This window comes from Trachemys scripta, chromosome 8 (genome assembly GCF_013100865.1).
Source record: "Trachemys scripta elegans isolate TJP31775 chromosome 8, CAS_Tse_1.0, whole genome shotgun sequence".
NCBI lineage: Eukaryota > Metazoa > Chordata > Testudines > Emydidae > Trachemys > Trachemys scripta.
The window spans coordinates 14,755,077-14,776,324 of NC_048305.1; the positions used below are offsets into that span (position 1 = coordinate 14,755,077).

General features: G+C 43.9%; 1 protein-coding gene across 2 annotated transcripts; it reads right to left on the reverse strand.

Moving 5' to 3' along the window:
- Positions 1–759: 759 nt before the first annotated feature.
- Positions 760–9,187, reverse strand: IRF1 (interferon regulatory factor 1). Of its 2 annotated transcripts, none has more exons than XM_034779840.1 (10): positions 9,035–9,187; positions 5,978–6,069; positions 4,908–5,007; positions 4,547–4,723; positions 4,025–4,074; positions 3,768–3,903; positions 3,409–3,531; positions 2,409–2,452; positions 1,474–1,603; positions 760–866 (listed from the first exon to the last, which is right to left on the reverse strand). In XM_034779840.1, exons 2-10 carry the CDS (start codon positions 6,062–6,064, stop codon positions 760–762), a joined length of 954 nt encoding a protein of 317 aa, XP_034635731.1. In that variant the 5' UTR covers positions 6,065–6,069; positions 9,035–9,187. The 2 variants fall into 2 exon arrangements, with proteins under 2 accessions (XP_034635731.1, XP_034635732.1); XM_034779841.1 differs by lacking the exon at positions 9,035–9,187 and adding an exon at positions 8,217–9,025.
- Between the last annotated feature and the right edge of the window lie 12,061 nt (positions 9,188–21,248).

Genomic DNA, 21,248 nt, shown 5'->3' on the forward strand with positions numbered 1-21,248 from the left:
AATGGAAAATTGGTATATGTCATGCATAATGACAACAGAATAGAATGTCCTATGAGCAGATCTTCTGAATAACTGTAATATGCAGAAGCAAAGCATGTAGCTGATTGTCACATTTTCTTGGCCTAAACATATTTACAAACATGAGGAATTTGATTTGTCGGTCAAATGTTTGCTGGAATGATCACAGGAAAGAGGGTCAATTAGTGCAATTTTTGTTGAATCCAAAAATCTGTAATGATTGTCATCAAGCTCAGAAGTACTTCACCAGGTATGCATCAACAGAACTAACCTGAATAGGCCCTGTGTGCCCTAAGCACCGGATTAGTAAAGGAGAGTAAATGAAACTGTAGATGATCTCCTCCAAAAGCCGTGCTTTTAAGTTATAATATAAAAGACATGAGAGAGAAATGGGGATCCTAGCCCAGCTTCTACTGACTCACAGCACCTGTCACTTGTATCCCAACAAAAAGGCCAGAACCCCATTTCACATTAATGTAGGAACAGCTTCACATCAGAAGCAATTTTATGTTTTATAGGACAATGGCTTAGTCAACCAACTTCAATGCACACAGTTCTGCTAAGAAGGTTTTTTAATAATGGAGTTTTGATGGCTCAATCTCTTCAGTCCCAGAAGCTAAACGGAAAGTACAGGTTCTTTCTTCTCACACAGTCAGTAACAAACAATGCCTCCCACTCTGTTCACATCCATGAGGAACAGGAGAAGTAAAGCAGTTCACAGTCTGAGGAAGCAAGAGAGGTTTACAAGCTACATGGAATGGCTTGTATACCAGTAGATCGAACGGTGTCCAGCCAAGAGAATTCTAGACTGCTTTTCAGATCAGTACAAAATCTGAACTCTATTTCCCCTAAAAAAAAATAGAAATGAAAAGAAATGTACTATGTGTGGCAGCAACAGCAAAATAGTTAATGTATACTAATAATACTATAGTGAAATGTAAATATTATTCAAATGAGCTCTGACTAAAATTAAATATATCAGCAAGATTTTTATCTTAAAAATGCTTTAAATTTGCTGAAATCCTTATTACAACTTCCATTTTTTTTAAACATTCTCACTGATGCTACAGCTAGGTAACTTTAACTCTGGAAACTGACACAGATTAAAAGTAATCTGTAAGGCTAAAATGGAAATTGAGTTAAGCACATATTTCGGTGCTGAATTCCCACTAATAAGGCCAAGGCTGCATATAAATATAACTTTTAAACACAAATCTGTGGTACATTTTCTAGTACAAATTGTCTTTTAAAAAAATCCCCAACAAACTCCTTCAATTTGAAATGAATGTGCTGGCCAGAAATCTAAAATAAAGCACAGTAATGCATGAACTACTCTATCCTTTTTGGTTTTTCACCCAACTTAAAGCCATTTTGCATAAAGAGCTTAATCTGCTTCTCCCTCTGCCTCTGGTTGTATTCTAAGTAACTTTGCTTCAGAAATTAAGGGAGTTGTACCTGAGGTTGTATCTATTTCAGAATCTTGCTCCTTGTAGCTGAAGTTGCTGCAGATGTTTTGTGTGCCGGGCTCATTGGTAAGATATCCTTTCCCACCGACACTGGTTGCATGCCAGTCTTGTTCAAACAGCTGTAAGAGACAAAGGGGAAGGTTTGAAATGTGTGGGCCTTACAATGTTCAAGAGAACAAATCAAACCTCATTGGACAAACAGATCAGCAACAATAATATTTCCTACATAGGGCTGATGATGCCAGCTGGCATTGCAGTTAAATCTAAGGGCAGATTTCATCATGATGTAGATAACTAACTATGAATACACATCATAAAACCACCTCACAATTTGCTGGCATTGTCAATTTTCACTGGACTAGCATAAGTACTGCAGTTCAGTACTGAGGACCCCTGTAGGGAAGCTTGCACAAAGCGTATCCACACTATGCTTACTGCTAATAGCCCCTCACTTTCATAAATGCTAAACTCACTTCCCTCCTTGCTCATATATGTAAAATTCCTATTAATTTAAGTAAGGATCAAGCTAATGCAGAACACATGCCAAGAGAACACCCCAAGAAGGAAGGTGCTTATAAATGTGTTACGTGCCTAGACGTATAGCTAAATCGATTTAAATGCACCACATTAGTTGGGGGTATAGAAGAGATTCCTTCTAGAGTGTAAATGTCTTCTCAGTCTCTGATCCATCACTCAGCTTTTCAGTGTTTGTCTCTAAAATGGTACATGTGCTCTCAAAGTGACAGAAGAATATTAAGTATTTCCACCTGTGTGTGTTCTCCATATCCTAGCTGTACATAGGATTTTTATTTACAAGTTCTCAGTGCACCTAACTCTGTTTATATGCTTTGTTTTCTCCTCCTCCCTTGATACAAATAGCAACTTATTCAATATTATTCTGAAAAGAAGACATCATCTTTTTACCTTGTAAAGTTGCTCTTTCATTTCTTCTGCATCATCATCTGTTACTGTTAGGTTTTATAAAGACATAGGGAAAAGAAAAAAACATGTTTCCGTTAACTCGGTGTCCTCATTGGCAAAAATCACAGATCAGCTTCCCTGCTTTTCCACTCCGTTATCACCAGAGATTACTTCACGTTTTCTAGCGACATAATAGCACTAAAACATCTTATACGCCAGCAGATTCAGGGTCACTTCTGCCACCTCTATGAGTAACAGGAAGCCCTAGGAATTTCTGCAGGCTATAGAGGTCACCACGCTAGGAAACTCTGAGCCCCTTGTGTACCCCTCCTCCTCCAGTGACATGACATGGTTTTGGGGGGTAAATCATATCAGAGGAGTGGACAGTTGATCCACAACTAGATGCTTCCATCACTCTCAAGCTTCCCCTGTCCTCTTATAAACCCAGTTACTGTTAGAGGTCATGAACTTCAGTGACAATTGTAGGCTGGCTGTGCATCTGTTCTACACCCTCCCAGCAGGTTGGGGGAAGAACTCTTTCCCCCCGGAACTCTCAAGTACAAAGCACTGTGCAACAATGCATCAAGATCAGAGATCTCTTCCTTACCCCTGAGGGTGACACTTTTATACCTGGAAGTGAGGAGTCTGAGACATGTAATATCCCAGCACAGTTCAGGCAGCTAATGAAAATATTTTTCATCCAAACCTTCAGTCCTTGTGCATGCAAAACTGCCAATGACTTCAGCAGGCGTTTTGCACATAAGAGCTGCAACATAAGGCCCCTCAACTTTAACAAACGAAAGCCTTTTGTTTTTGTAATAAATTTGACTACAGATGAGTAGATCCCATTAACCCTGGAACGCATGCTAGATCTTGCCACTTGTACTTGAAGGGCCTATTGTTTTTTCTGGCACCCCATGCAGCTGCAGGTCCCCCAGAAACCAGCAGTGGTAGGATTATTTCCATCTGGCTGACCTGAGGTTTAAACCAATAAAATACCAACCTTCCGAAGATGAAGCCAAAGGTGACACTTGAAGCTGGTAAAGGTCATTTGTGCTGTCAGCCATTGCTATTTCCATTGGAGTCCTCCAATCTGTCAGTGCGTTCATATCACACGGTGAGAGATCTGTGGAATGCACAGAAAGGAAGAGTTAGAATTTTTAGGAAATGCAAAGGCTTTCTGATTCAGAATAGCCTCCAATCCCTCACCGTCCACACTACAGCACATTGCATATATCTCATTACATAGATGCCCAGGAAAAGCCACTGTTTCCTCTGCTTATAATGCTGAGATCTCATATACTGGGGTTTGGTAAGTGCAGCACATTCTGCTAAGTTTGAAGAACTAAAATTGAATCTCACCTAGAGTGATGGAGGCGTTCTCAAGCTCCACTTCCTGTTCTGCATAGCTGTGAACTGTATAACCACTGTGGTCATCTGGTAGACTGCTGCTGTTCAGTGCTTCTACTGCCTCATCCATCCTCTGGTCTTCATATGACTATAAAGACACATGCATTGAATGAAAGATCTATTAGACCAAGATGTGATCTATTTGTTCCCATATGTCAAAACTTCAAAGCAAACCTCTGATTCCTTTAGCTGCTAGAGTTAATACATACCTTTCTCTTACTCCTGCTTTTTGACTCTCTAGATGACTTTGACTTCCTTTCTGTGAAAGCAAAAACAAGGTGACAGTGAGAAAAAGCCTGCAGCCACTTCTGATGGCTCCAATCTTACATGACCGCAATTGCTCTGTGTAGTGATGCTTTGCGCTGCAAGGGCATGATCATACTCTGGGAGTTTTGCCATTGATTTCAGTGACAGCAGTGACTGCTGTATTCTTCCCACCCTTGAGGGGAGCGCACTTCTGTGCCTGATGAAGTGATCCCGTTAGGGGTATTGTGAGAATGAATTAATTTTCAAAAAATTGCTATGAGATCTTGGGATGAAAGGAGCTATACATCCGAAGTAATATTTAGTAATAGTAATAATACTGCCTATTCACAGCAATACTCTACTTCTATCAAGGAATTTATACTCTACCTATTCACAAGCAGAACAGGAAACGAAAACAGACTATTAACTGCACTAATGGTCCCCTTAAGGCAAATTATGTTGAGGATTGGCCGTAATACACCTACCTTTTTTCTGAAGCTTTGTTAAGGGTGGTAGCATCCTGTAAACCCGGACTGCGCTGCAGCCTTTGTTGATACTTTTGTCCTTCACTTCCTCAATATCAGGCAGTGAATTCATGGCACAGCGGAAATTTGCCTTCCAAGTTTTGGGGTCCGGCTCTTTCTCGCCTACCTTGTATCTCCCTATAAATAAGGGATGGTGCGTAAGTATTCAGAGATTCTGCAGACATTGTTCCCAAAAGAACTAATTTGTGTTCCATTCTTCAGTCATATAAGGCAGTCAATATAGTCACATGGGATGTAGACTAGGGCAGAATTAGGCTCTACCTGTTTATGTGATAGACAGAATTTTAAAACCAGCACGTACCAGTATGAATGGCCCAGCTTCGGAAAAGGCAGGCATCTTTATCTATATCCCAGCCATGTTTAGCTGCATGTTTCCATGGGATCTGGAACATCATCTTATCCTGTAGTTAAATAATGCAGTTTTGAATACAGGGAATATAACATACATCCATTCGTGACTAAATATGGACTTAATCCAAGATAACTCAGCCACACCAAGGGAACTCTGCATTAAGGCTGCCACCAGATTCCTAATGTAGCATTCACTTAGTACCATCTATGTTCTACATCCCATCTAACGTTCCCCAGGGGTTCTGAGTTTCAGAGAGCTGTATAACAAGATATAATAGATATGAGGGACACTGCCAGCCTCATCTCAGAACTACCTTGGTCTGTTGGTTTGTCTCTGATCCTTATGTTTATCATAAAATTCTTAGGTGTCTTTCTCTGCACAGAATCTTTTTAAAAATTAACAGTAAGGACCTATGTACATCATAAGAAACCTATTTCTTACAGTGCAACATTAATTTAGCTCAGATAGCTCCTTTCATACGCACTTCAAGACACTTTACAGTTTAAAATATTCAATGAGCAAAAAATCCGGAATCAATTACGATAAACCTAAATAATCTTATTGTGGGTGAGTTTCGTATGGTTGTAATTCTCAGTGAAGTGATGGGAATACAGTATTGAAGTCAATGGTTCAGATGCTCAGTATCTCTCAAGATTTGGCCTAACGTCCCATTCAGTGGTTGAAACTATAACACTGATTCCTTAACTGAGATAAATGACTTGACCCAAGTTAGAGACAGACCTCAGATGGTCTTGGCTCCCAATGTTATGGTCTGACTGCTCTCATTTTTTTTTTCCTTCCTAGTACTTCCCCAATAAAAGTCAGTTCTACTCCATTTATCATGATCAATTACAGCTACTGTTTTCTGAAAACAAAAAATGCTGTTTTATGTAGTGTGTATAAACTCTTTCCATTTTTCTTTTAATCTATTGATGTGACCTTGATTTTTATATAACATCAGCTAAGAATACAAGGATGAGGATGATTGAAGATACAAAAGTAATGACAAAGAAACCCACCTTGTTGATCCACACCAATCCTGGTATTTGATTGGAATTAATCTGCAACTCCAGCCAAGGCCTCATGCGCATTCTTGTTACTGGCATGTTGTCTGTGAAAGGAAAAGAATAAATATAGGTAAGCAAAAGAGTAAATATGCTGGTCATTTTGTAATGACATCCCTCGCTGCTTACTCTTAACACTACTACTCATGGGCAGTATGCTTTCAACAAAACCCAAACTTGGTCCAGAATCAATAAACCATTTCTCTTCCAACATCTTGGCAGTTTCTGAATGGCAATTTTTGTTCTAATCTGGCTACATTATCCCTCAAATAGAGAAGTCAAATTATAGAATTTGGGAAACTGGATGGCTCTGGAGGTTGGTACTGGGATGCAGAGCTCTTCCCCCCCACGATACCATTCAGAACTCAGCCCTGTAGTGAGAGAGACGTATTACTGTCAGGTGCAGTTTGGTGGCTTACATGAAAAGAGTTTAGTCTCAGACCTTTAACCAGTGAGCAAAATTGCCACATCTCATGAGCCACCAACACCTCTGGTACTCTGCATCCCAGGCTTGGTGCAGAAGCCAAGAAGTCAAAGGTTCATGGACTCTGAACTCTCTCTTTGCACCCACAATATTAGTCACTCCGGGTTGTGGCCAAGGCACACTGGCAGGGCAGTGTGAACTGCTAAGTCCTGTGTTGAACTTGTCCTGTGCCATACCAAAGGATGGACGTCAGTCTCCAGGGCTATCACGCCCGTGCGGCCCATGAACACTAAATTTAAAAAAATTCTTAAAATCTTTGTAAGTGACTGAGGGGGCGTGTGTGTGTGAAGCGTGAGTGTTAGGCTCCAGAGGAATTATAGACTAGCAAAAAAATTCTTTCTGAGGGAGTGTCTTTGTTACTTGTCTTTTCGTTGCCACTTATTTCAGTGCCAAGTTTCTCCTCTCATTAATGTTTACCTTTTTAAAAAAAAACAACAGTGCAGTAGATTAGTCTATAAATGTTGCACTCTGCTACAAAGTTTTCCTTGCACTAAGACCTACTGGCATAAATATATTTCTTGCCTTGGTTTTTATATGGAAATATCAGCATTTCCAAAATAACAGAATTCAGCGTTTTACAAATAAAAGACCTTCCTGGACAGCTTCAGTGGGCTGGCAGTAAGGTTAGGCTTACATAACCCAACCCCCCTTTATAATGGGAGAGGAGATCAATTACTTTCTCCAAGTTAACATGAAGCTTTTCTACTGGGCTCCTTCTCTTTTCCTGTAACACATTCCTGCCTGTATGGCCTCCATGTGGACATTAGCATTTAGCTTTGGTGCTAGGATAGGCTTAAAGAAGGGCTGCAAAACTGAACTCAAGGAATGATGCTTGGAGTCCTATTGTAAAACACAGTTAATTAGACAATTTCAAGCTAGTAGTGGTTCTTGACTTTGACTAAAAAAGCCTCAATTGACATTATTTTCAGCTTTATGTAGCTCCTTCATACTTAATGACAAGTATATAAACTGAAACAGGAATGCAATGTTTGTGACTGAGAATAACATTACTAAACACTGGCAAGCAATCCTGAACAGCAAATTATATTTATGAGGTAGGGTGTCTGATAATAGCATCACAATCAGGCCCTGTGCACACATACACAGAAAGGCCTGGGTCCTGTGACTGTATGCTTACTGTTCCTCAGGGATGTATTGACACAATAGATTATGCTAACATGAAGAAATGTTCTGCAACAATTTTGATTCCTAAGCAGCCAATACACTAAGGTTTCTGACTTCCACTCTCACTACTTCACCCTGTTGGGCAAATTCTAATACAGAATGTTATACTTTTCTCCAAGACCCTTCTGTTACTCAGATTCAGGTGGGTGACTTAAGCACGCATGCGTTCAGCATTTCCTTGCACTGTTAGGTGTAAAGTTAGAGTTTTGCCATTAATTTTGCACAGTTTGTGAGAATTCATTTTACTCACTATTGCTTTTGTGAGACTAAAACGAGGCCATCAACTGTGCTAGCTCCAAAATTTTTGTTGTGATTTTTTTTTGTTTAAAGTTGTATTTATATGGATATTTATACAATATATATTTCCAAAGTACAAAATACTTTTCAAAATACATCCCGTGATCTTATATTTCTCTAGCTAGTAAGTATACACCTGAATTTCACATACTTAAATGTTAATTTGCAACATGGCTCATCTGAACAAATAATCCTCAAATTCACAAAATCATAAAATACAGGAATCACCTCTTCTGTGGTCAGTTCTGCAAATGCCTGAAGATTTGACTCTTTATTTGTTGCTCCCACCGACCTTTCCCCATAAACCTTGACTATTTTCAGCTTTTCCCAACCTCATCTGCATTCAAATGCTTTAATTCTCTCTGTTGCCTATGAACGCTGCTCTCCGGTGTTGAAGCCAAAAGCATGACTTTATTTTCAGCCTTTACTTCCTGTGTATCAGCGAGCAGCAACAGCACCCTTTGTTGTCACACAGTTGCTCGTATTTGTCTTACTCTCTTCCCCCACCATCACCTCAGAAAGCAATCTGATGCCCAAGCACAGAATTAGAGGTGCTCCTTCCTGTGTCTTTGCATTACACATAATTGTATATACAAGTTAAAACAACAACACACCCTTTCCTCCCTAACAAGATAAATTCTGTCACCAGAATGTGACTGAACCTCTAACGTGCACAGCAGCTTAAGTGTCTGCAAATTCACTAAACTCCTCGTTTACCAGTTCAGAAGTTGATTTGCAGGGCTAAGGCCATTTATTGCATCCTACTTGCCGTGCACACTTCCTGCGACTGGTCTTTGCTCTCTGTCCCCTGGCTCACACGACTAAATACTCATTGCATCCCTTGTCTTGCCAAGCCTCCGTACACAAGCTGCTTTCCTATTATTTCCTTGTTGGCCACTCTGGTTACAGGACCGAGCGCTGTTTGCTAAGAGTCCTGCAAAGTCCTGCAACTCCAGTTCCGAAGCTGTCCTGCACCGAGTGCTCCTGGCAGGAGGCGGAAGCAGACCTCTGACTCGGCGGCTGCTACTGCACCAGGCGTGACCCACCTTGTTCTCCGGTCCCCAGTGCACTGCCTTGCAAAGGTGCCCAGTGAGCCGGCAGATCCGCCTCCGGTGAACGAGCCGCGACTTCTGCAGGCTGCGAAGCGAGGTGGTCTCGGTATATCCTTACACTAGTCGGGATTCCCCACTTGCCTAGATGAACGTCTCGTGCCGACCAATCAGCATTCGCCCAGAGGCCGGGCTATGCTCCGCCCTCGCTCATTGGCTGGCTGGCGAGCATCATTTCGGGGAAATCAGGCTGTTGTAGCACTAGCGGCTGAAGGGGAAGTACGGCTCCCCCTCCCCCGCCCGTCTCCCTGCTGCTCCCTGGGTGTGGGAGCGGAGGGATGGGGCGAGGAGGAGAAGTGAGAGGCTCCTTGGGAGCCCTCTGAAACTGCCTCCTCACCCACCGGGCACCCACCAGTGTCACAGGAGCAGGTGACCCCTGGGTCCTGTCCCATTGCAGCTGGGTCCCATCCCTGGGGGGCAGACATGTTCTGGGTCCCACTGTCCCAGTTTCTCCAACTGGTCAGATCTATCCCTGTACTTCTGAGGGGCTTGAATCCAACTATGGATCTGGGTGCTGTGTCCGGCTGTCAGTTCTGGGCCCCTTTTGCATGGTCTTTGGGGCAGGGATCTTGTCTCTTGCGCACCTTTATGCAGTGCAAGGTGTGTTGGCATTACTAGTGATACTCGGTGCTCTGGGTGCCTTCCATCTGAGGATCTCCAAGCACTACATGAACACTAATGAACTAAGCCTCATAACCTCTGTGTGTGGCAGGTATTATGTCCATCTTACAGAGAGAGAAATCAAGGCATAAAAAGTTAGATGACTTGTGCAAGGTCAGAGAGGCACAGCTGCAAATCAAGAGAACTTGGCTCCTAGTCCCATGCTCAGACCACTAGACCAGCTCCCTCTGCATAAAATCTTGCATGCTGATAATTACCTTTCATTCTAACGGCTCCTAAAGTGCTTAACAGACCGACTAGGATGCTACACACAAAGCTTGTTGAATCCACCCCTGAAATATGGCAGTGGAGAGCAGCAGCTTGTCTGAAAGCACATAACAACACTAACAATTTAGAACAGGAAATGAATGACAATACTGCATGCAGATGAAATGGCAAAAAACCCTATTTGGCCAGGACTTCAGGGTTAACATTCCGAACTCTTACAAAAAAAGAGTTGTGGGATCATAACCAACTGGCAAGGATTGATGCTGTTTTAACATCGAATTGAAAAGATTGCTCCTTAACACTGTTCTAGGGGATCAGTTTAGTACAAACTAGAAAGAAAGACTCACCGATAACACAGTTCATGAGTCCTAAGGTGGACCTTGCAACCATGAATATATTTAGTCGATATTAGAGTTACATAAGAAAGTATGTAGCAGCAGCTGGAATAAAAAGCAGCTATGATGACCCGGAAATCAAGCCAGAGGAAAATAGCAGGAAAAAGGAATGTGTGGGGAATGTTCCTGATTTCCTTTTTTCTTTTTAAACTTTTGCAGCATGTAGTGATAGTTAAGAGCCTGTTTGCTCAGTTTCTTGAGTCAAAGTAATGTGAAGTTACTGGTGTGTCTTTAAAATGACAAGCAGGTACATCAGTCCATCTTAGTAAGGGTCTGATCCTGCACTAACTGAGGACTCAAAATCTAGCAGGGTTGAATGTTCGGGGAATGCACATTTGGGTCTAAAAGAAGCAGGTAGGGGCCTCTGTGAATGCAGGCACCAAACAAGTCTCTGTGTACACTATAAAAATAATTAAGTCAGGGGAGCTGCTGATAACATAGTCCCCATCTGGTTTCACTGTGGTGAAAAGTGGTAGTGTAGACAAAACTTGACCATGCCCTGTGGCCAGGTTAAAAACCTGGACAATCTTAATTGGGTCCTTTAATTTGATTATAGTTGTAGCATAGATGGGGTCTTACTTTGGTGTCTCTGTTCATAAAACTCTTAGTTGAGATCTGGTCTCAGTCTCTCACTCCCATACGGTTATAGAACATTACTTAGTTCTCCAGTGAGTCCCAAGACACTTTTTACTTCCACAGCATCCCTCTGCCAGGTGGTACGTACAATTGCTTGTAGCAGCAATTTTAAAATTTATCCTATGTATCTGCCCTCCAAAGCGATCATTATGGAGGAGAGGGGACTGGGAAACAAGGACACTTTGCAAACACTGGGAAAGAAAGCATCCCCCGGTCTCTCCAGCTTCGGCAGTGTATCAGGGATGTGTTGCTTTGAAATAACTATCCTAAAGAAAGAAGGGTAACCATTTTTTGTCCTCCTGTATGCCTCTGGGCAGGCACAGGGGTAGGCGAGGGCTTGATCCACACCACTGAAGTCAACAGAAAGACTCCCAATTATTTTGAGAGAATTGGATTGGGCCCTGAGAGCAGAACTGGGTACTGCTGTTTTTACTGGTGACTTGAGTCTAGCAAAGAGTGAGGTAATTTTGAAATGTCATTAGTCATTTCATGCTAGCATTTGAATGGTCCTCAAGTAAGGTATGAAGTTCACATCTAAGAGGAAGGTAGGTTTGGGTTTTTTTTTGCAAATCTAGGTTAACAGCATCTGCCTGCTGTTTTTCATGATGAAAAACACAAACACGCTCTTTAAAAAAGTAAAGCTTAGAGTCTAAAGAAAGAAGCAAAAATCTCTCAAATTTTCTTAATTTTTAGCCTATAATTTTATTAGTATATATTGTTTAACATTTATGCTATGGTAGAACCTTCATCAGACCTGTTGTGCAAAGTGCTGTACAAACACACAGAAAATGACAGTCCCTGCTCCAACGAGCTTACATTCTAAAAAGACCAGGCCTAACCGGTAGATGAGACAAATAAGCAGGTCATTATGGAGACAAGGCAGCAAAAATGAGAGGTTATGTGCAATTCTTCCCCAATCAGGGGCAACAAACACATTTTCCACTTCCAAACAATGAGCTACAATGGATCTGAAATGCTGTAACATTCAATTCTAAAGGTGACCTGCAAAGGAGGAGGAAGTTTAGTTACCTTTTTTCACTGACTTGTGTTATGTAAAGCTGGCCTGAAAGATTTGTTTGTTTTATTCTAAAGCCCTGTTTTCTGCTCGCTTGTAAACTTTAGAAGTTCCAGAATGTGGAGTATGACCTTCTCTGGCTTTGTTGGAGGTGTTGGAGGTCTTGAGAGAGAGAGAGAGAGAGAGAGATCATGAGTTTTAGGTATATAGGAACTGACATTCTAGATTAGGACAGTATCCTATCACCACTGATAGTGGCCAGTACCATCTGCTTCAGAGGAGGTTACAAGAAACCTACAGGCGGTAGTTATGCAATAATCTGCCCACAGGGAAAATTTCTTCCTAAAGGTTGCATTAGAGCAGTGGTTCTCAATCTTTTTCTCATTTGCAGACCCCTAAAAAATTTTGAATGGAAATGCAGACCCCTTTGGAAAATTTAGAATCAGGGTATGTCTACACTACCCGCCGGATCGGCGGGCAGCGATCGATCCAGCGGGGATCGATTTATTGCGTCTAGTCTAGACACGATAAATCGACCCCTGAGCCCTCTCCCGTCGACTCCTGTACTCCAGCGCGACGAGAGGCGCAGGCAGAGTTAATGGAGGAGTGGCAGCAGTCGACACCACGGTAAGTCGATCTAAGTACGTCGACATCAGCTACGTTATTCACGTAGCTGAAGTTGCGTAACTTAGATCGATTCTCCCCTGCCCCAGTGTAGACCAGGGCTTAGTCTGCAGACTCCCAGTGGTTCACAGACCACAGGTTGAGAACTACTGCATTAGAGGTTTGTTTTTTGCCTTGAAGCATGAATGCTTATATTGCTTCCAAAAACTATTTTTTAAAATTCTTACGATTGTATCGTTTTTCTCCTCATCTCTGAATAGAGGGGCTGAAGCTGCTGAACTTTGAATGAAAACATCTTTTCTCCCAGTTGTTTCTTAGGCATTTGAATTTAACAGGTGCTAACAAAAGCAGGCATGCAAAACAAGACCTGTAAACCGGGTAAATATAAATCACTTATTAGCTGAACTAATTAGGGTTCATTTGCATAGTGGGTTTTATGTCATCCTATGTATGTCCAGTCATCCAATAGTCTTTCGAGGAGGGGGGGCAGTAGCTATGATCTGATGATTTAATGCAAAATTCATATAGGAAAACATTACAAGCTTCTTTATACATAATAAAGATTGGGGGAAAAGGGCACAAATTGGTTTCCCCCCCCCTCCTTTTTGCAGGTCAATTTAAGAATGGCTATTCTGGGCCTTTCAGGTCTGGTGGACCAGTATTCTTCAGTATTAATGTTACTGTGTTTTGAGCAGCTGTGCTGTGTGGGATGTGGGGTGCATAATGTAAGCTTCTTTGCTATGTATTTAAAATCTATAAAATCACCTAGAGCTGTGAGTAGGCATTTACACTGGGAATCAAAATAAATGCAGAGTAGGAATGCACAAAGGGAGAGTAACACCTTGATCCCAACTCTGCTCTTGCTTATAAAGAGTTAAATCAGCAGTAACTCCACTCAGTGCAATGCAATTTAAGTGAGAGCAGGATTTGGCCCATAGATCCACATTCTGCTGCAGGATCCCACTCAGAGTGACCTGTAAAGGATTTTACCCAAATCAGGGTGGTGCTTGTTTTGTTTCATTTGTTTGCTTCTTGCGTGGGACCAAGAAATAAAAAATCAGATAAAAAAACCTTTGTATGTTATGTTCTAATTAGACTCAGCGACAACTAAAATCCTATATCCTGTTCCCATTTATATACTGTGGAAGCACAAAAAGTGAGAACTCTGTTATTCTCCGACAATACTAAAACACTAACAACCCTACTCAGTACAAAAAACAAACAAACAAAACTGCTTAGGGTAATTACTGAACAATATAGTTAACACAGTAAAAATTACAAATGTGGACACACTATATTTACACAAACCAGCAAACACTGTGTAATCAACACACTTCGAGAAACAGATGGATCAGTCATAAAAAGTACTCTGCTCAACGTAGTGGAGTAGCACATATTGTGTATACTGAGAACTATGAATTCACACATTCCTTAATGTACCTAGGAACTACATTCCTTTGTCCTACTTTATTTGACATTGAATTATCTTAGGTACCTGTATGGCCCCATTACTGTAGTATCTGGGCACCTCATAATCTTTAATGTATTTATCTGCACGCACCACTGTGAGGTAGGGTAGACCTATTATCCTCACTTTAGAGATGCAGAATTGAGGCCCAGAGAGACTAAAGGACAATTTTTTAAAAGCAGGTGCAAAATACCTTTAAAAGTCTAGCCCTAAATGACTCACCCAACGTCACACAAGCAGTCTGTAGCAGAGAAGGGAATTGACCTCAGCTCTTCTAAGTTGCAGGCTATTGCCTTAACCACGGGGCCATCCTCTTGAGTAAATAATCAACAGCATACTTCAGTTCTCATCCGCAAAGGATGCCTGCACACCACCTTCAAAAGATGAGCCTGGGAATTTAAATTCCTAACTCTGCTAGACATTAGATTTAACAGAGACACTGGTTTTATGGCTCACTACAACAACTTGTAACACACCCTACTGGCTGCTAATCCTTAACTGCCCACTTCATTGTAAGTGGTCTTCTACAGCAGTGGTTTCAGCTGGTCCGCTGCTTGTTCAGGGAAAGCCCCTGGCGGGCTGAGCCGGTTTGTTTACCTGCCACGTCTGCAGGTTTGGTCGATCGCGGCTCCCACTGGGCGCGGTTTGCCGCTCGAGGCCAATAGAGGCTGCAGGAAGGGTGCCCAGCACATCCCTCGGCCTGCGCCGCTTCCCGTAGCCCCCACTGGCCTGGAGCAGTGAACTGCGGCCAGTGGGAGCTGTGATCGGCCAAACCTGTGGACGCGGCAGGTAAACAAACCGGCTCGGCCCACCAGGGGCTTTCCCTGAACAAGCGGTGGACCGGCTTTGAGAACCACTGTTTTACAGCCCACGTGAACCTCTTCTGCTTAACAATCTGGCCCATCTTATATTTCATTCAGACACTCTGGTTACCTTCTCCAGACCCGAGAAAGAGCTCTGCAAAGCTGGAGAGCTTGTCCCGGCCACCAACAGACGTTGGTCCAATAAAAGATATTGCCTCATACAGTCTATATGTATCTACATAGGGAACAAATATTTAATAATGAGCTCCTCAGTCTAGCAGTGACAGGTATAACATGATCCAAGGCTGGAAGTTGAAGATGGACATATTCAGACTGGAAATAAGGTGTACATTTTTGATAGTAAGGGTAAGTAACCATTGGAACAATTTACCAAGGGTTGTGATGGATTCTCCATCGCTTCTAATTTTAAAATCAAGATTGGGTGTTTTTCTAAAAAATATATTCTAGGAATTATTTTGGGGGAAGTTCTATGGCCTGTGTTATACAGGAGGTCAGACCAGATGATCACATTGGTCCCTTCTGACCATAGAATCTATGAATCTACCTTGTCTCTAGCATATCTCAATGACAGAACAAAACAAGGAAGTAAAGCTAAGGCTGAAGGGGAGCATGAGTCAGGTGGTATGATCATGAGTAATGGAGGATTACGTGATTCTGTCAAGCTAACAGGATCCCTTATCAGTGCACAGCCCGGTATTCTAATATTATTTTTAATGAAGGTGTTGATTTTTTGATAAGGAAAGGATTCTTTTGGCGGGCAGCATCTCAGTTGTCATCGCTGAAACACGTTGTTAATTTCAACCCTATATGATGACGTTTTTTGCTTGTGACTTCCCTCTTTCTTTAATGGCACCAACAGTTGGAATCTTGTTGGCATAGAAGTTCTGCAGAGGAGACACCTGCTCTGATCAGTTGAATGAGGCCTGCCAGTTCAGGGCTTCCCTCCTGCAAACTGGAGCAAGCCCATAGAAGGGGCCTGAGTGCGTGATTTTGGTGGGGATAATAAGATACAGTGGGGTGGGACATGGGGTTAGAGCGGGGATTGGCAACCTTTGGAACATGGCCTGCCAGGGTAAGCCCCCTGGTGGGCCGGGCCGGTTTGTTTACCTGCCGTGTCCGCAGGTTTGGCCGATCGTAGCTCGCACTGGCCACGGTTCGCCGCTCCAGGCCAATGGGGGCTGCGGGAAGCTGCAGCCAGCACATCCCTCAGCCCGCACTGCTTCCCGCAGCCCCCATTGGCCGATCGCGGCTCCCACTGGCCGCAGTTCGCTGCTCCAGGCCAATGGGGGCTGCGGGAAGCAGTGCGGGCTGAGGGATGTGCTGGCTGCAGCTTCCCGCAGCCCCCATTGGCCTGGAGCGGCGAACCGTGGCCAGTGCGAGCTACGATCGGCCAAACCTGCGGACACGGCAGGTAAACAAACCGGGCCGGCCCGCCAGGGTGCTTACCCTGGCAAGCCACGTGCCAAAGGTTGCCGATCCCTGGGTTAGAGGATAGTGTTAGGGACAGAGGCTTTATCCACTTGGAAAACTTCCATGCCACTCACCAGACTGCTGTGAGGGGACCTAGCAGCTGGATCCTGATTGTTTTAAGCCTCCAGAATCTGAACAGGCACTGCCCCTGTCTTTGCACAGGAATCTACAGTATTATTGTTCTTTACTTAATCACAAGAGAAATACATAGATCTGTACACAAATAATAAACCCTACCCAGCTCTCCCTGCCTCAACTTCCTCACCACTCTGAAGCACTCGTTGGGCTGAGGTCAGAGTCCTTTGGGACCATCCAGAGTCCTCTCTGCCAGTGCATAGTTTGTGTTCTGAAACATCGCGCCTTCTCCTCCCAGCTCTTCTTCTCTGACTTGGCCTGTCTGTCCCATGCCCTCTCCTGCATGTCTCCCTGAGCCTTCCCTCCTGCTTTGGTCATGTATCTCTGTCCTGCTGGAGAATTTCCACTCTCCAAAGCCCCACCACTGCAGATCACTTGGTCAAACTTTTTTCCCTACTCAGGCACTTTTTTTAGTAACTATTGTATGGTCAGAGCACAGTCATAAGGTTGACCATTCTCCATTGTCCGTGGTCTGGAGAAGACATGACACAGCCTTTTCAGCAATGGGGGAACCTACAGATACAGAGGGGCATTCATGATGACAAAGTAGTTTTCATGGTAAGAACTTCCTAATATCAACCAGAATTCATAAAGTATACACAGCTTCCCCAAATCATCACGCATCTCATCTCCTTCCCCCCCACACACACATCACCTGACCCTTTCTATGCCCAACACCCCGCTTTCCATTCCCCGCACCCTCCTTCTAAGCACCTGTCTGTCTTCCCCAGTCCACCCACCTGTCACCCCTCTCCATGCTCCTCACAGGTCCTTTGCAGTTCCCGAGTCCCTTTAACATATATCTTTTTTCCCCTGCACCTTTTTCATGCCCTCCGTCTGCCTGTGCCCCCACATCACTGGTGTGCCTTGAACCACCTTTAACTCTCTCCATGCTCAACAAGTCTCCTACACCCGCCCTGTGCACCCCTCTTCTTGCTTCCCCAAGAGCCCTCCATCCTGAGTCCAGGGAACATGGTGCCCACCCCCAGTTCTTACCCCACTTGGGAGTTCTTTGTCCCCTTCTTCTATTATCTCTTCACCCTCCAACCTCCTGCTCTCCTGCATTTCTCCTTCTCTCCCTCCCTTCATCCTGCCCCCAATTTAGAGGAGTTAGGCTGGGAATATAAAAATGGGAAGCTACCTTCAATCTCAGCTATGGAACAGCTCCCACCATTCCCTAATACTGAGCATCCAATAATTGTTCCCAGATTTAGGATCCAATGTCACCCACAGCAATGTACGTTTCCCACCCATGGTGCTAACACAGCTGCGTGGGGTTAAATCAGTGCAAAATTTGTCCACAGACTTCTATATGAGACAAAGAACAAAGGGTCATCATTTCCCTCCAATCGTCCAGATGGTGAATTGCCGCAAGGTAGCTTTAAACTGTTTCCATTTCTTATAAATGCTTCTTGTACAAGGAAGAAGCTTGACTGCAGCACATGTAGGAAAATAACTCCAAGAATGTTGAAGTACTGCCCAGTTGGCACTAGGTGATATCCATGGGGGCTGAGCTATTCAGACTATAATAAATATGCCTTGAGAGGGTGGTGACAATTTCCCAGAATCCAAATGACTTATCTTAGGGCCTGATCCATAGTCTATTAAAATCTACCAGAGTCTCTCCATTGACATCAATAGACTTTGGATCGGGCTCCTACTTTAATCACAAATAAGTATTATTATTATTTATTTTCAAAATTGCTGTTTTGCCTGTTTGGGGAAAAATTAAAGAATTTTACCAGTTCCATCAAAATGTCACCTCTATTGAATTGTAATGTTGTTCCACGGGAAGGGCTGGATCCCTTATCAAATGTGTGCAGCAGGAAGGGAAATTTGCCAAGGGGTCTGATCCTGGGAGGTGCTGAGTACCCTGTCCTGGCATTTTCCTCATGTGGTTTGAGGGATCTTGGCAATCTGCATGCTTGGGATCCAGGTCTGAATTTGAATCCTTCCCATTCTGCTTGAGCTCACTTAGGGCATGAACAAGGCTCTGCCATGCCTGTCTGTCTTACTGTTTGCAAAAAAGCTGCCTTGTTATGTCTCTAACATTTTTTACAAGGCTAGGTCATTGGCCTTTGCTTATATCTGCACCACCCTAAAAACCACATCCTTACTCATTAGCTGATTGAGGACAATGGGCCAGGGGTGGGGAAGACTGTAGTTATCCCTGCATCAGAGCAGAAGGGGGTAGTGAGGGAGACAATGCACCAAAGGTCACCTCTCCCCGGAGTTTCTGCACGAGTTTCAGTTCTAACTTTTTTGTGGGAGACACAGTCCCTCCTCACTGGTTCTTGGAGCTAGGCTGGCTGAGAAAGGAGTGTCACTAGTCCTGTGCTCCTGGTGTCTTTGCACCTGATTCAGGCATAGTGAGCTCTCCTCTTTCATGCCTTTTGCAAGAGTGTAACCCTCTTGACTTCAGCGAGCTTACTCCTGATGTACACTGCTCTAAGCAAGAGGAAAACCAGGCCCACGCAATGTGTCCAGGACCTTCTGCTAGGCCAGTGCTCCTCCCGAACCACAAGCAGCGACTCGTATGTCATGACCTCACCCTCAATTTCTAAATATCTCAAGATATAACAACCCACCCAACTGCCGTAAGTTTCACTGACAAAAGCGCCGGCGTGGACAGCGCTATGTCGGGGGAGGGAGGGGTCGCTCTCCTGCCGACATAGCTATCGCCGCTCGTTGGGGGTGGTTTAATTATGCCAGCAGGAGAGCTCTCTCCCGTCGGCATAGAGCGGCTCCACAGGAGACCTTACAGTGGCGCAGCTGCAGCAGTACAGCTGTGCCACTGTATGGTCTGTAGTGTAGACATAGCCCAAGTCTGAGGGCGCTCGCTCGCTTTTGCTAGCTGTAAGAACAGCTGGCCCAAATGAAAAAGCATGTGATAGGATGCTAGAGTAGAGCGTAGAAAGGGTTCAGCAACTTGGAGTTCATGGTTTTGTGGGTCCAAAAGGCAGATATGCTCAAATCAAGAGATTATTGTATTGCATCCCCTCGACTGCCCGCACCCTCTCTTTCTGATTTGAAAGAAGTACAGCATAGCCTAGAGAATCAAGCTTTGGAGAGCTGAGGTGGGCTGGAAATAATAATGAGTATAATTTAATCATGACCAGTGCAGTGAACGGTCTCTGAGAAAGGCTCTGTCTGGAGTGCACTCCTTGTAGTCACAGATAAATGAGCCTTATGTTCAAGGATCACAAAATGCTTTGTGCAGTACTGGCCCATAGGGAATTTTGCTATTAAATTCCCTGGGAGCAGAACCTGTATGTTGCTGTTGCTGTTACGTAATGGAGTTTACCGCTGTGTTAGGTAAACAATCTGACCGATGTATTTACCGCATTGCAAAATTCTCCTCACCCACTCGCTGCACAGAGAATGAATCTTTTTGATGGGTAGGTACAATATCATTTATATTGTCAAGGACAGATGAGTAGCTTTGGTATCTAGGCTGTTAAATTTTCACAACCGTTTTCAGAGTAGCAGCCGTGTTAGTCCGTATCCGCAAAAAGAACAGGAGTACTTGTGGCACCTTAGAGACTAACAAATTTATTAGAGCATAAGCTTTCGTGGGCTACAGCCCACTTCTTCAGATGTATATAGAATGGAACATATATATATATATATACACACACACACACACACATACAGAGAGCATGAACAGGTTGGAGTTGTCTCACCAACTTTGAGAGGCCAATTAAGTAAGAGAAAAAAAAACTTTTGAAGTGATAATCAAGATAGCCCAGTACAGACAGTTTGATAAGAAGTGTGAGAATACTTACAAGGGGAGATAGATTCAATGTTTGTAATGGCTCAGCCATTCCCAGTCCTTATTCAATCCTAAGTTTTGTTAGCCTGCATTAGCGGAATGTATGGTGTCAAGGGCATGACATGACTGGCAGCTAGCGCAAATTTGCATCGAGAGTTTTAAGGTGATTTTGTAATGCAGCTGGGTGCCAAGGAACAAGAAGGTTTATGTCTGCGACTCTGAGAATGTGGGTGCAGTAAAGAGATTGGCCTCCAAATGACAGAGCCCTGGACTACATATTACAAAAATTGGAGTGTGTTCCAGCTCTCCCACTAACTTGCTGTTTGATTCTGACCCCAATCAGCTGGGCTCAGAACACATGCTTCAACATGGACCAAACCTGGAGCAGAACCAGTTGATGATGCAGTGTGACTGGCTTCATGGGGACTGTATTAATTCAATGTTTTAAAATCCGTTGACTAGTTTCTGCACTGGGATGAATGTAGTTTGGTCTCTGGGCACAAAGACAGTCCACAATATGTTATGAACCCAGTTCTGCCGAACTATCTGCAGTTGTGGCTGCTAAACAAACACCATTCTTCAGTCAGTACAGTGAGGGGACTCCTGTCTAGAGTGGGGAAACCTCTGGGGGGGGGGGTAACACCAGAGAGCTTGCAAACAACTGTTTGCAGGGCCGGCTCTAGGCACCAGCAAAACAAGCTGGTGCTTGGGGCGGCACATTTTTAGGGGCGGCATTCTGGCGCGGGCCATGCCGCCCCTAAAAATGTGCCCCGGCCGCCCTAACTCACCTCCACTGCTGCAGCTTGCGCGCCGCTGCTCGCCCTCCCTCCCAGGCTCTCAAACCCGGGAGGGAGGGGGAGATCCCGAGGGGCCGCGGCGCGGGCGCCGCTTCTCCCCCTCCCTCCCAGGCGCTCAAGCCTGGGA